Raw genomic sequence first — 15,639 nt, forward strand, 5'->3', positions numbered from 1 at the left:
TGAAGACAAGTGTGGGTACTGCTCCTTGGGGGACATTCCCAGCACAAGTCCAAGGGAAGAGAAGACAGAGCATTAGTTAACTGTCTGTAGAAGAGAGAGCCACGCCAAGTCTGACTCGATAACGCTGGGCCTCAGAGAATGGCCTCCCAAATGAGCCCACGTCACCGCACTGGCATCTCCAACCACTGGCTAGGTGGCCCGCCAAAGAGCGATGGAGCACCGGGGCCCCTGCCAAGGGTGCGCACAGTGTGAAACACGCCTCCGGAGCCAGCCAGCAGCCTCGGGTTTCACCAGTGCTTCTCCGTGGGATTCCTCTGGTCCCAGGCTGCAGGCACCAGGCAAAATGAGGAGGAGGAGGAGCTGAGAGGGCCCAGGGAATCAAACCCTGAGGCACCCAGGCCTTTAGCTGAAACTCAGTAAGCTGGCAGTTGCCAGCTGGGCTGAGCAGGGCAGGACACTGGCCAAATCTGGTGCAAGAGCCCCAGCCACCACCTGATGGGCCAGGCCAGGCCCCAGGGCTCCACAGCGAGGCTCGGAAATGCCTGGGTTAAGGACACAGAGAGACGTCCCTGCTCTGAGACGCTGGCCAGGCCTGGGGCTCTGCATGCAAAGGCAGCCAAAGGCTTCTCTCTCCCCTCCTCCAGGACCTCAGGCTTCAACTATTAGATAAGGGGCAGGCTGATTCATGGCCCCAGAATGTCCACAGCCTCATCCCCAGGACCTGTGTTATCTTAAAAGGCAAAAGTGAGTAAGTTAAGAATGCTGGGATGGAAAATTACGCTGATTATCCCAGAAGGGAAAATGTAATCATAAGGATCCTCATAAGAAGGAGCCAAAAGGAGGCTGGACTGGGAAGGAAGAGGAGTCATGTGAACACAAAGCAGAGGTCAGAGTGACGTGGCCATGAGCCAAGGGACTCGGGCAGCCACCAGAAGCTGAGAGAGGTGAGGAAGGGATTCCTCCCTTGAACCTCCAGGAGAAACCCAGCCCTGCTGATACCTTAAGCTTAGCCCCTTAAGATCCATGGATTTCCAACCTCCAGAATTCTAAAGGAACAAACCTGAGTTGTGTAAAGCCACTAAGTTTGTGGCAACTTGTTACAGGGGCCAACAAACTGACATTAACTGCTTCATGGCCAAGAGCCTCTCTGACCTGGCCTGCTCCCCACCTACCTCATGATTGACCCCTCACCCCTACCAGGCCTTGGCAGGGCCCTCTCCGTCACCCATTACATCACTGCATCTCGGAAGCCTGATGATCTGTCTGTCCTTACAGGGCTCCATTCTCCCCCTCTTCCCCCCTGCTCTGGCCTCTGCCTCCCTGCCTCCCTACCTCCAGGCCAGACCAGAGCAGCTGGCTGTCATGCAGCACTAGCCGCCAGGCCCCTTTCTCTTGGAGGCTGCCCACTGCCTGCAGGAGGCCGTCCTGCCTTGGCTCTAACATTCGAGGAGGAAGCCCCTGGGAGTCACCAGCAGTAGCTCCAGTCATCTGGTTCCTGGCCTTGCTCACCTACCACAAGCTTCACTCCCAAGACAGCATCTCAGAAACCTGGAAAACCTGCAGCAGGTGAGCTGGAGAGGAAGAACTGGGGGCCACTGGATGAAGACTGCAGCACTAACGCTGTTATCTCTCTCTCTCTCTCTCCCTCTCTCTCTCTCCCTCTCTCTCTCTCTCTCTCTCTCTCTCTCTCTCTCTCTCCCTCTCTCTCTCTCTCTCTCTCTCTCTCTCTCTCTCTCCCTCTCTCCCTCTCCCTCTCTCTCTCTCTCTCTCTCTCTCTCTCTCTCTCTCTCTCTCTCTCTCTCTCTCTCTCTCCCTCTCTCCCTCTCTCTCTCTCTCTCTCTCTCTCTCTCTCTCTCTCTCTCTCTCTCCCTCTCTCCCTCTCTCCCTCTCTCCTCTCTCTCTCTCTCTCTCTCTCTCTCTCTCTCTCTCTCTCTCTCTCCCTCTCTCCCTCTCTCTCTCTCTCTCTCTCCCTCTCTCTCTCTCTCTCTCTCTCTCTCTCTCTCTCAGGCTCTCCTTGGCAGTGGCAGGGAAGGCACTCCGCAGGGCAGGTGACATTCCACTCTGCCTACCGGGGAGGATGCCACAGTGGGCAGAGGCTTGGCACTGGCTGCTTCCAGGAGGACTCAGCCAAGGCCACGGGCACTGAGCTGCCTGACTGCTCTTCCTTCAGCCAGGGCTCAGGGTAAGGTGGAGTGGGAGGGCACAGTGGCCCAGAGGCAGTTATAGGGACCCAGAGGACACTTTGCTGCTGAACCTCACAAGCACAGGTGGCCAATGGGGGCTGTTTTTAGCGGGCCCATAGGGTGCCTTTCAGAAATTTGAATCAACATTTGGAAATCTGCAGAGTTCACAAAAAAAATTTAATGTCTAGATTCTCTCGGCAGTAAGAGGATCACTGCCCCAAGCCCACACTCCCACCAGGTCACCATGAGAAGCCAGGTAAAGGTCTCTGCTCTGCCCTGCCCCCTGGTGAGGCCAGGCAGAGGCCATGTGCTGCTGCATTCTCCTTGCTGCTCTTCTTTTAGCAAAGACAGACTCTGTGCACATCTATGTCAAAAGCAGGGAAACAAAAGCCAGGCCAAGGGTGGTGAAATTTTTTTTTGGCCCCTGGGCCATCCTCATTGGCACTGCCTGTGGGCCCTGCAGGCTTCTGAACCTAAAGTCCATGTCTTGGGATGGCAGGGCTTTCTGAAAAGTCACTGTGTGCCTGACAGAGAGACCCCGTGCCCAACACAGAACCCAGGGATCTTTCCCTCCCCAAGTTCAAAGTCCCTCCCGCATGACAGCCAGGCATTTGGAGGCAACAGTCTACTCTGTGCACATGGCCTTGGGATCAGCCTAACCACAGCACAACCCAATCACAGCACAGCCCAGCCCAGCCTCTCTGGGCCCCACAGCCTGGATGAGGGTCCAGCAGAGGCGGAAGGCCAAGCAGCCTGCCTGGGCTATGCCTGAGCATTATCCTGAGAAGTGAGCGAGGCCTCAAGCATCACTCCTGACAGATGTGCACCCCTTCACTGCATGGCCACCCTACAGGGGAGTACTGATTCACTCCCTGTGTAAGCTGAATGGTGGCCCTCCAAGATATAAGGCCCCTATTCTTGGGACCTATGAATGCTACCATATATGACAAAAAAGGACTTTGTAGATATAGTTAGATTATGGATATCGCCCTGTATGGTCTGGGTGGATGCAATCACATGCATTCTGACAGCAGGGAGACTCTCACACACACACACAGAAGAGGAGGAGACAATGTGGCCACAGAGACAGAGATGTGGCCACAAGCCCACGGATGCCAGCAACCACCAGAAGCTGGGAATGATGAGGCATGGATTCCTCCACAGGGCCCCTGGAAGGAGTGAGGCTCTGCCAACATCTTGATTTCAGCCCAGTAACATTCATTTCAAACTTCTGCCCTTCAGAGCTGCGAGAGAATAAACTGCTGCTGTTTGAAACCACCCGGTTGGTGGTGGCATGTTGAAGTAGCCTGAGCCTAGGAGGGCAGTGATATGCTAGATCAACAGGCGAGGGCTTCTCTCCCCACCTCCCAGCCCATGGCTTCCCCTCAATAACCCCAAACAAGGGGTTGACAGGTGGCAACTGGGGCAGGGCTCAGGCAGGAGCGCAGAACTCGGAGTGGACCCCTGAGCAAGTATATGGGCAGGCACACACACACACACACACACACCAGAGATGCCAATGTTATACAGCACCCCCTAACCCCAACATACTGCCCTGGGGCACAGGGCTGGCTCTGGGGGAGACAGAGAATGGGACTTCTGGTGCTGAGAAAGGCCCCTCCCCTAAAGGCTCCCTGGCCTATAGTTCTGCCCTCCTGCCCTGGCTAGGCGCTGGGACTCAGTGGAGTGCAGCAGAGCAGCTTTTGCCACACCTGCAAGGCCAGTGAGGAGGGAGGAGTCCTCTCCCCTTTCCTCAGCCCCCTGTTCGCCTAGCCCCTCCCTTTCAGGACCCAAGAATGACCCTGGTGGCACTAAGCTGTGACATGCACACTCCGCGTTGGCCGGGTCCTTGAAGACATGTTAAGACCTTCATTTCCCACCTGTTTCTGTGGGCAACCAACCTCAGGGGATGGAGATTATTACTAAGGCCTTGAGACACCCCAGGAAGCCTGCTGGCTCTTCAGGGAAATCAGGGCAATGCATCTTGGCATGCTGGAGAAGCCATGGGAAACATACCCACCCCGCCCCACCTCCAGCCAGACCAGCAGGCCCAGGGACTCATCACACCCCCTGCCCATAGATAAATGGCTGGGGTTAGGGTTCAAATGTGCTTCCAGGAGTAGCTGAGGGGAATGGGGCGCGGGGGTTGGAAGCTTCCTGCCTGCTTTAGGCAGAGCTACACTGGTGTCAGGGTCCCCACCACAATTCACCAGGAGAAAGGATCCCCTACCGGGCACGTACACAGAGGTTCTGGGCTCCATGTTCTCTTGCAGGATAGGGGAAGGAGCAAATGTACCTAGCCAAAGACACTGGTTTCCATTTGTCCCAGCTGTACCTTGTGGGCCCTAACTGGGCCCAGGCTGATGGGGAGCGGGTCCAAACCATCTGATGTTACCCTTAGCCCAGCCCAACATAACGTGCATCTGACACCCTCCAGCCAGTGAATAAGCCTCAGCTCTAGGCCAAGTGTGAACGATTAAGCACATTCAGGGAGAAATATGCTTTCTGTCCACCAAGTCACCCACACAAGGTCATGCTGACATTGGGCAGGGACATAAAGGAAAGGGGAGTTGCCCTAGACCTGTGGCCTACAGCCTACACACCCATAACCCAGGGCTGAGGCCCAGAGCTCAGCCTGAGACAGGCTCCCCCTGTCCCCTTCCAGCACAGCCTCACCCTTCAAATGGGGCAATTGGCCTTTCCCGGCCAGCATCTTCAAAGCCAGTGGTTTCTGGGCTTATTTTGAGTTTGAAGTTTCTTAAGTTCTGCATTCCAAGCTCTCACCAAAGTAGGTGGATAGGGGGGAGGGAAAGGGGAAGACACAACAGAAGATGCCCAAAGACCAACAGAAGCACAGCCTATAATGCAAGGCCAGCCAGGCCACGGGGGAGGGCTGTCATGTTCAGGACGACAAGCACCACATGGAATGTGGGATTGGAAACTCACCCAAGGCACCTGGCAGCCCCTCACCCAGCACCAGTGCCCAGAAGCCCAGGTTCAAAGCACAAAGCTCCAGGCCCTCAGCTCTTTGAGATCCAGGCTCTTCTAGCCCCATGGGACAGATGGGAAGACAGAGGCCCAAACTTGCCCGGGAGCAGAAGGCCGTCAAGGAGCAAGGCCAGGGTCTTGGTGGTCCCTGGTCTGAGGTACCTCCTGGGCCCCATTATCCCTCCCAGCCACACTCTACGGGGTCCTTCTTCATTCCTCTCCCTGCAGAGAAGCTCAAGGGCGGGAAGGAGGCAGGAGGGGCTGAGGCTGGGGGAAGTGGGACAGTCGGGCACTGCTGTTCACAGCCCAGCAGAGAGCGATTTATCACCGGGACCCGGGGACCACCGGAGTATTGATCGGCTCCAGACAGTGCTAGGCTTCCCGAGGGAGCAATTCCTTTGCAAAGATATGTTGACACCACTTCTTGGAATTAGAACGGTGCTCTGCTGGGCTGCACCCAATTTATCTGTCAAGCTGGGAAGTCACAGACCTAAGATAAATGAGCCAGGACTGCTAGGGGGTGAGGAGAGTCTCTGCAAATCGCAGCCCAGGCGGGCTAGCCCGGCGGGGCCTCTGGGGCTCACTTTAACATGCGATGTGCCTGACCCAAGACCCAGGCCTCTGTGCCTGCTGCCACCTGCCACCTGCCACTGGCCAGGGATCTAGGACCTCTGGCTCAGGCCTGGCCTCACTGTAATCCATGACCTGAGATCCTGAAAATGCTGGAAAGGTTTGGGCTGGTCAGTGAGTCTGGCCTCCTGAAGGGCTCGGAGGGGCTGTCATTATGCCTGCCCCACAGCTCCTTCCACACTCCTGGGCCCAGAAGGTTCTAAGTTGAAAAAGACAAAACCATGTAAATCTGCACTGAGGCTGCTGGGAGAAATCCCGGGCCTTCATGGTGCACTTCCCTCTCCTTGCAATCCCACATTTCTCTGAAACCAGCCAGGAGGAGCAGCCACCCTGGCAGGGAAAGTGGACAGCAAACAGGAGGGGGGACAGAGGATGTTTGGGGCAGCAGACACAGGGTCACAGACATGGGCTCAGGATGTGGGCCTCCTTTGCTTCCTGACCCAGGCAAGCCCTTGGGCAGAAAAAGGAGGACCTGAGGCAGCTTTTGCTGTCCTCTATGGAGGCTCAGACCTGAAGGTGGTGGCCCACATACACCCAGAACAGAGGGCTCTGTTCCTGTTCCCCCTCTTCCCCCTCGCAGGGCTCAGCCTGAGTGGACATCCAGGGCTTACCACACAGCCTGCCCACCTGCAGCAGCCTTACCTGTGTCCAGGGCCTGAGGTACCCCGAGAGAAGGGAGCCTGGGGTTGGATGGCCGGCGATATATCACATGCACACGACCCTGCTCAGCCTCCTTCGCTGCCAGCCCCTTCTCCAGGGGCTCGATAAAGAACTCCTCCTCCTCCATTCGGATCAGGCCAGCCTGCAGGGCAAAGACGAGATGGTTCAGATTCCCAGAGCAAGACAGACAAGGTTGGGGAGCAGCGAGGAGGGTCCCAGAGTGCAGAATCTCCCACCTGACAGAGCGAGGTGCTGGGCTGGGCTGGGAAGGTCATGGATGGGCCTTCAGGGCACCATTAACCAGAGTCTTCACTTCTAGTCACTAAGGCCAGAGCTGCTGGACCATGCTGAGCCCTGGCTGGGGAAGGGACTCCACCTATGTCATTCCCATCCCCATCTTCCAACCTGGGGCTTGTTAGCCTAAACTGTTGAAAATAGCCTGAAGGAACTGAAGTACACCATGAGCCTCTGTGTAGCCCTAGGGGAACACCAAGATGCACCAAATATGGACCAGTGCCACCTCACCCTCAGGAGCCCCAAGTCCAAGGTAAAGATAAAAACTGTCAGCCAGGGCTGACTCTGCCCACAGTTTACCCCAAACAGTGTTTTCAAAGTTGTGAACCCAATACTCGAAATGATCAGATTTCATGTTTCAAAATTGGAATTCCAGCTTTCCTTGGAAAATGCAGGCTCAAACCACAGTGGGCTTCCCCTTGCCTGGCTGGGGGTACCATGTATCCCTGCACCTCACTGTATATCCCTTTATCCACATCGGTCACCAGCCCAGACTCTACAGCAACCGAACTGCTGGTGCTTCTTTCTGGACCCGTCTCCATCAGGATTCAGGCTGCACTGCAATCCAACATCCAAGGCTCTCTGCCTGCCTTCCCTGCCCCAGCTCTCACATGCCACACCAGACTTGGGGACAGCTTGGCCTTCCTACATAGACATGCCTTCCTGCCCCTGAATGGATCTAGCCCTCAGCTTGGCCATCAGGTAAACTCTGATTCTCCCCCTAATAACTGACTCAGAACCCCCCCAACCACCACCTCCATATGGCCCTGCCCTCCCCTTGACCATGCTTGGTCACAGCCCCATCGTCCAGCTTCCACACTTTGATATTTTTGGTCCAGTATCTATAAACCAGTGGTTTCACATGGGGTCCCCCACTGTGTCAACCTGCAAGTATATTTCCTTTAGATCACATAATTAATACTCATTCTGGGGTGTGCTTTGCTGTTTAAAAACTACTTTACTGAGGTATTATCAACATGTGAAAAGCTGCGCATGTTTAATGTATGTAACTCCATGAGTTTGGGAATCAGTATACACTTGTGAAACCATCACCACAATCAAGACCATAAGCATATCCATTACCTCTCAAAGTTTCCTCCCATCCCCTTTATTATTACCATAAAAAAATTCTTCACTCAGGGATATTTTTTCCATTGGTTTTTAGAGAGTGGAAGGAAGGCAGGGAGAAAGACAGCGAGAGCAAGAGCGAAAGCGAGAACGAGAAAGAGAGAGAGAGAGAAAGAGAGAGAGAGAGAGAAAGAGAGAGATTGGTTGCCTCATGCACACACCCTAAGCAGGATTGGGGGATCAAACCTGCAAGCCCTTAAGCAGGAATCAAACCTTCGACCTTTTGCTGTGAGGGCCAACATTCTAACCACTGAGCAATACTGACCAGGGCCATTTTTTTATGTTACTAACAGAACATAAAATTAATTCTTGCAGTTGATTTTAAGCATACGACAGAGTGTTGTTAGCTATGGGCATTATGCTGTGCAGTGGATTTCCAGAACTTATCTATCTTGCATAACTGAAATTTTATACACTTTGACCATTACTTCCCATGTCCCCCTCCCCCAGCCTCTGGCAATCACCATTCTACTCTGCTTCTATGAGTTTGACTGTTTTATATTATATATATATACTAGAGGCCCAGTGCATGAATTTGTGCACCAGTGGGGTCCCTCGGCCTGGCCTGCGGAATCAGGCCGAAACCTGTTCTCTGACATCCTGAGGGGTCCTGGATTGCAAGAGGGTGCAGGCCAGGCTTACTTGCAGCATGCAGTTGTTGGTGTCACTGCATGAGAGGGCTGGCAGCAAAGGCGTGGGCTTTCTCGTTTGGGAGGAAAGTGAAACCTCCACTGCACTGAAATCCAGCTCCAGGTGAGACTTTCAGTACCAGACTAATTCAGGGAGAAATTGGACTGTCTGGCAGTAAGTGAAACTTGAGAACAGCCTTCTCTCAGAGGTGCATGCAGCCATTGCCACAGGACCCTCTTAGGGTGGGGCTAACAGGAAACCAAGACTTGTCTGTTCCAACCTGAGACTCCGCCCCACCTAAGCTGAGCACAGAAGCCCTCCCAGTGGCTAACTTTCTTGTTTGGGAGAAAAACAAAACCTCTCGACTACACTGAAATCCAGCTCCAGGTGAGACTTTCGGTACCAGACTCACTCGGGGAGAAACTGGAATGTCTGGAAGTGGGCGAAACTCAAGAGCAGCCTTCTCTCAGAGGTGCATGCAGCTATTGTCACAGGGCCCTGAGAACAGGGTCCTCTTGGAGTGGGGCTGATGGGAAAACAAGGCTTGTCTGCTCCACCCTGAGACTCCTCCCCATCCAAGCTGAGCACAGAAGCCCTCCCAGCAGAAACACTGCTGCTCATCACAGCCAATTAGCTTGGAGGTCAACTCCCCACTGTGATACCAACAACAATCAAGGCTTAACTACAACAAGACTGCACATACAGCCCACAAAGGGCTTCACCAAGAGTGTCCACCTCAGGTAACTGGGGAAGCTGAGCTACTGGGCCCTGCTAAGACACCTAGCACTAAAGCAACTCCATCAACTCAGGGAAGCAGCTAAAATGTGGAGACAAAGAGGCATGCCACAATCTAAGGAAATGTAGGAAATCAAAAGACTGGATATAGAGTTCAAAACCACGGTTATAAGGTTTTTCAAGAATTTCCTAGAAAAGGCTGATAAATTTAATGAGACCCTTGAGGATATAAAAAAGGATCAACTAGAAATTAAGCATATACTGACTGAAAAAAAAAATTATACAGAGACCTAAAGGTAGACTAGAGGATTGCAAGAATCAAGTCAAAGATTTGGAATACCAAAAATCAAAAAACACTCCTCCAAAAAATCAAAAAGAATCCAAAATGTTGAAGATAGTGTAAGAAACCTCTGGGACAACTTCAAGCATACCAACATCAGAATTATGGGGGTCCCAGAAGAAGAGAGAGAGCAAGATACTGAAAACCTATTTGAAGAAATAGTGACAGAAAACTTCCCCCACCTGGTGAAAGAAATAGACTTACAAGTCCAGGAAGCACACAGAACTCCAAACAAAAGGAATCCTAAGAGGACCACACCAAGACACATCATAATTAAAATTCCAAGAGCAAAGACAAAGAGAAAATATTAAAAGCAGCAAGAGAAAAACAGTTAGTTACCTATAAGGGAGCACCCATACAATTGTCAGGTGATTTCTCAACAGAAACTATGCAGGCCTGATGGGAATGGTAAGAAATATTCAAAATGATGAATAGCAAGAAACTATAACCAAGATTACTCTACCCAGAAAAGCTATCATTCAGAATTGAAGGTCAGATAAAGAGCTTCACAGATAAGAAAAAGCAAAAGGAGTTCAGCACTGCCAAAACAGAATTATATGAAATGCTGAAAGGTATTCTTTAAGAAAAGGAAGAAGAAAAAGATAAAGATAAAAAATATGAACAACAAATACATAACTATCAACAAGCGAATCTAAAAACCAAGGAAATAAAAAATCTGATGAACAGTATTAACTTGTGAATATAATAGAATCAGGGGCATAGAAAGGGAGTGGACTGACAATTCTAGAGGGAAAAGGGAAGTGGGGGTGCGGAAAGAGACTGAACAAAAAGAGTACACCTATGGATGAGGACAGTGGGGGTGGGGGAGCAGAGTGGGATAGGAACTTGGTGGAAGGGAGCTATGGGGGGAAAAAGAGGGACAATTGTAATAATCTGAACAATAAAGATTTATAAAATTAAAAAAGAATAACCAGCTCTTAATTTCATTGATCTTTTGTATTTTTGGTTTCTATTTCATTTATTTCTGCTCTGATCTTTGTTAACTCCCTCTATCTTCTAATTCTGCACATAATCTATTCTTTTTCTAGCTTCTTTATATCTAGTAATAATTAATGTCGTTTTTAAACATTCGTTTAAAATCTTGCTTGGCGTTGACTTGTATTGACATAACCTTCAAACACATGGTATCTCAGAACGTGTGAAATGCAATTAACAAGTTTTGCTTGAAAAAGTTTGTGTTTGGTTTGGTTTTTGTTGCAAAACTAGGGCTAAGAAGATGGCGGATGAAGAGCATATTCGGCACTGCATGCTTTACGAGTTTCAATTAGGAAGAAAAGCAAGTGAGGCTGCAAAAACCATCTGTAGTGCTCTTGGTCAAGATGCAGTTAGCGCCAGAAAATGCCAGCGTTGGTTTGAGAAATTTCGCGAGGGAAATTTTTCGTTAGATGACAAGAGTGGTCGAGGCCGTGTGTCCAATTTTGATCAAGAAGCTCTTCAAGCTCTTTTGGTGCAAAATCCTCAAATTACCCAACAAGAGCTTGCGACAACTTTAAATTGTTCACAAAAAACAATTTCCAATCAATTGCGTGCACTTGGCAAAGTCCAAAAGTTTGAAAAATGCGTTCCTCATGAGTTGACCGACAACAACCGTAATCAAAGAGTCACACTTTGCAGTTCGCTCCTCTCTCGTCAAAACCGTTTGCCGTTTTTAGAGCAAATTGTTACCGGAGATGAAGAATGGGTGCTGTATCTTAATTTGAAAAGGTGGCCTCAATGGTTGGACAAAAATGAGGCTCCGCAGCCCACACCAAAACCTGACTTGCATGGGAAAAAAGTGATGTTGTGTGTTTGGTGGAATTTTAAAGGAATTCTTCATTATGAACTTTTACCATCTAACCAAACCATTACAAGTGCAGTGTATAGTGCCCAATTGGAAAGGTTAGCCCAAGCTTTAAGAGAAAAAGAACCCGCGCTGATTAATCGGAAGGGCGTAATTCTTCACCACGATAACGCACGACCGCATACTGCAAGAATCACTGCTGAAAAACTGCGCCAGTTGGAATGGGAAGTTCTCCCTCAACCTGCATATTCTCCTGATATTGCCCCTTCCGATTACCATTTGTTTCGTTCTTTGCAAAACTTTCTTCTTGGAAAAAAATTTAATAATGAAGAATGCCTCAAAAATGCATTGACCGAATTTTTTGCATCAAAATCACAAGAATTTTACAACAGAGGGATTAAAATGCTTCCTGAGCGTTGGGCACAAGTAGTAGAAAACAACGGCAACTATATTGTTGATTAAATTTTGTTGTATTGTTTAAATAAATTCGATTTAAAAAAAAGGTATTAGAAAACGACATTAATTATTACTAGACATATATATATATATATATATATATATATATATATATATATATATATATTGCTTATTTGAAACGTCTCTTTTTTATTGTAGACATTTATTGCTATAAATTTCCTTGTTAGAATTGCTTTTTCAGTATCACATAAGTTTTGGTGTACTGTTTCAATTTTAGTTTGTTTTAAGATATTTTTTATTTACCTTTTGATTTCTTTTTTGACTCATAGGTTGTTCAGGAGTATGTTAATTTCCACAGATTTGTGAATTTTTTGGTTTTCCTTCTGCTATTGATTTCTAATTTCATACCATTGTAGTAAAAGATGATAACTGGTGTGATTTTATTCTTACATTTGCTACTATTTTTTTTTTTTTTTTACTTTCCATATATACTTGAGGAGAATGTGTATTCTGCTGCTATTGGATGGAATACTCTTTTAGGGTAATTTGGACTAACGCTCAGTTCAAATCCAATGTTTCCTTATTGATTATCTGTCTGAATGATCTATCTATTGTTAAAAGTGGGACACTGAAGTCTCTCACTGTTATTGTGTTCTTATTTGTTTCTCTCTTCAGATCTGTAAGTATTTGATTAATGTATTTAGGTGCTCTGATGTTGGGTGCATATATATTTACAATTATTATTATTCTCTTTATTAATTGACCTCTTTATGATTGCATAATGACTTGATGGTTTCTTGCTACAGATTTTGAAGTTAATTTTGTCTGACATAAGTTTAGCTACCCTTATTCTCTTTTGATTCCCATTCAGGTGGAATACTTTTTCCATCTCTTCACTTTGAGTCAATTTGTATCCTTATATGCAGCGAATCTCTTATATGCAGCATATAGTTAGAGCTTGTGTTTTTATTCATTCAGTCATTCTACACCTTCAACTGAAAACTTAACCTATTTACATTTAAAGCAATTGCATTGGTATGGACTTACTTGTGTTGTTCTATGACTACTTGATAGTTCCTTTGTTGCTTTATTTTTCTCTTGATGATTTTCTACAGTGGCATAATAAAATCCCCTTCTCTTTATCTTGTACGTATCTACTATAGACTTTTGTTTTGTGGTAACTTGAGACTAACTTGAAATATATTATGGATACAACAACTTGTTTTATGTTGATAACAACTTAACTATGATCTCATACAAATACTCTTTCCTTTTATTCTCACACATTTTATGTTTTTGATGTCACAATCATATCTTTTTTAAAAATATGTTTTTGTTGACTTAGAGAGAGAGGAAGAGAGAGGGATAGAGAGAAACATCAATGAGAAAAAAACATCATCGATCAGATACCTTCTGCATATCCCCCACTGGGGATTGAGCCCACAACCTGGGCATGTACCCTGACCAGGAATCAAACAGTGACCTCTTGGTTCCTAGGTTGATACTCAACCACTGAGCCACACTGGCCGGGCACAATCACATCATTTTATTTTGTGTAGCCATTAACATATTATTGCAGCAATACCTATTTTTATATTTTTGTCTTTAACTTGTATACTAGAGTTAAGTGGTTAACACAGTATGTTATAATATTCGAATATTCTGAATTTGACCATATACTTAGCTCCAAATTTTGTTTGGTTCTTTTTTATTTTCTATCTCTGTTGAGCATTTTATACTTTTCCTGATTTTGTTAAATTGTAGCTCTCTTGGCATCATTGGAATAATTATTTTGAATTTATTGTCAGGCAATTAATGTATTTCCACTTCTTTGGAGTTGTTCTGGAAGTTTACTGTGTTCCTTTAGTGGTGTCATGTTCCCCTGATTCTTCATGATCCTGGTAGACTTGTGTAGATGTCTGCACATTTCCTACCCTCAGTAAGAAAAGACCCTCACCTGCCGATGGAGTGCATGCTGTGACCTGGATCTACCAAGTGTGTGTGTGGGGTGGCACTCTGGGTCTGGGTTGAGGAGAAACATAATGGTTCATTGTCTCAGGCTGGTAGGGCCTATGCTATTAATAACTCCATGGTCCTTGTAGGTTGCTATAGGAGTTCCACAGTGGCTACAAGGGCTGTTTGGGCCTTTAGTGGTTTCTCCAGATCCAATGGCTAGGTTCCTAGGCAAGCAGTAGTGGTGGCCAGACCTAGTGGTGTACCACACTTGCTGCAGGTGGCTTTGTAGTGGCAGGGACTGGTTGCTGATATTGATGTAGTGAGGAGGAACAGGGTCAGCAGTCAGATCTCGGACCAACTGTGGGTACACAAGTGGTCATAGGGCTGTGGCTGTCAGTGTGTACTTACTCCCAGGAGGGCAAGGTCTCACAACAGGCATGCACATGGCAATGGAGGCTGATGACAGGAGTCAGGATGGTGGCACCTGTGCACAGCTGGAGAAGCTAGCTCATAGCACGTGCAGAGTGGTAGGGTTCAGCTGCAGGGGTCTAAGCTAGTATTATGTACTCACACAATCACAGAGGCCAGGAAGTGAGGACAAGGGATGGAGGGAGAGGAATTCAGGCACCTGGTGTCCGTGAATATGAAAATCTATGAGGAGAAAACCTCAGCAATGAAATCTTTAGGATTGTGGTGGCTGTGATGGTCATTGGGGTCGTTAGCAGTGAAAGCTGCTGGGCTCCTCTGTAGAGCAGATCATGGGAAACCACAGTTGTACTCTCTGTGTGTCTGATACTGGTGGCCCATTCCCTTGTTCCCAACCATCTCTATACATCTCAGCTTTGCCTATTCCTGAGTGGAGTGAAACTGAAGTAGGTCTTTTGTGTGGTGCCCCGAAAGTCTGGGAAAGCTGGTAACTCACCCCACTCTCCTCCTTACTCAGTGAGGAGAACTCTTTCTGGACAGGGAACTCCCTCTTTTTCTTTCTTTCTTTAAAAAAAAATATTATTTTATTGATTTTTTACAGCGAGGAAGGGAGAGGGATAGAGAGTCAGAAACATCGATGAGAGAGAAACATTGATCAGCTGCCTCCTGCACACCTCCCACTGGGATGTGCCCACAACCAAGGTACATGCCCTTGACCGGAATCGAACCTGGGACCTTTCAGTCCACAGGACGATGCTCTGTCCACTGAGCTAAACTGGTTTGGACAGGAGCTCCCTCTTGATGATAAGCAGCATCCGTCTGGGGTTGGGATGATGCTGGCCAAATGGAGTTGCTCTTCCTCCCTGTTTGTGAGGTTGTTCTCAGGTATTCTGTTCCGCTGCATTGCTGGACTCCTGAGCTCTCCAGAGCTCTTCTTGTTCATGGGTAGCTGCCTAATTGTTGGTCCTTGCTGAGGGACAGGTTCTTCTACTCTGCAAACTTGGTAACCTCACTCAGGAGCTTTAAAAGGACCAGAGCTGTGCGTGGTGAGGAGCTCTCTACAAGGAAAGTGGGGTTCATTTTGTTTCCTGCTTTTCAATTATTTTAGTAAGCATCCCAGGAATAATCTGTCTAAAAAATCTGAAAAAAAATTTTTGACAAGAAAACAAGGCATAGATTGTGGGCTATGTTTTGCTGATTTTTTTCCCCCCTAGAAATCTTATTTTCCTGCTGCCGGGGGCATGTGTATCTGGTTGTGCATATAATTTTTATTAATGAGAACCAGTTTCCTCTCCCAACTCTATAAATATTAAAGAAATCCCTGAAGTACACTGTTCTAAAGGGATTCAGTCAAGCATGTTGAACAGCCTGGTGCTCGGTGGAGGAGGACTCTGACTGTCTGCTCAGCCCCACAAGCAGAGAGGCTCAGGGAGGACAGAGAGGTTGTTCCT

General features: G+C 48.1%; 1 protein-coding gene across 2 annotated transcripts in view; it reads right to left on the reverse strand.

Annotated features, from left to right (window-relative positions):
* ADAMTS2 (ADAM metallopeptidase with thrombospondin type 1 motif 2) overlaps positions 1 to 15,639 on the reverse strand; it is a 237,261-nt gene that overhangs the window by 147,442 nt on the left and 74,180 nt on the right. For both annotated transcript variants that reach the window (XM_084885158.1, XM_084885159.1), the window contains exon 3: positions 6,444 to 6,603. In XM_084885158.1, coding sequence (XP_084741284.1) covers positions 6,444 to 6,603 — 160 coding nt within the window. The remainder of the gene's footprint in view (positions 1 to 6,443; positions 6,604 to 15,639) is intronic.

Source organism: Pipistrellus hanaki, assembly GCF_964339955.1.
Source record: "Pipistrellus hanaki genome assembly, chromosome: 5".
NCBI classification, from domain to species: Eukaryota; Metazoa; Chordata; class Mammalia; order Chiroptera; family Vespertilionidae; genus Pipistrellus; species Pipistrellus hanaki.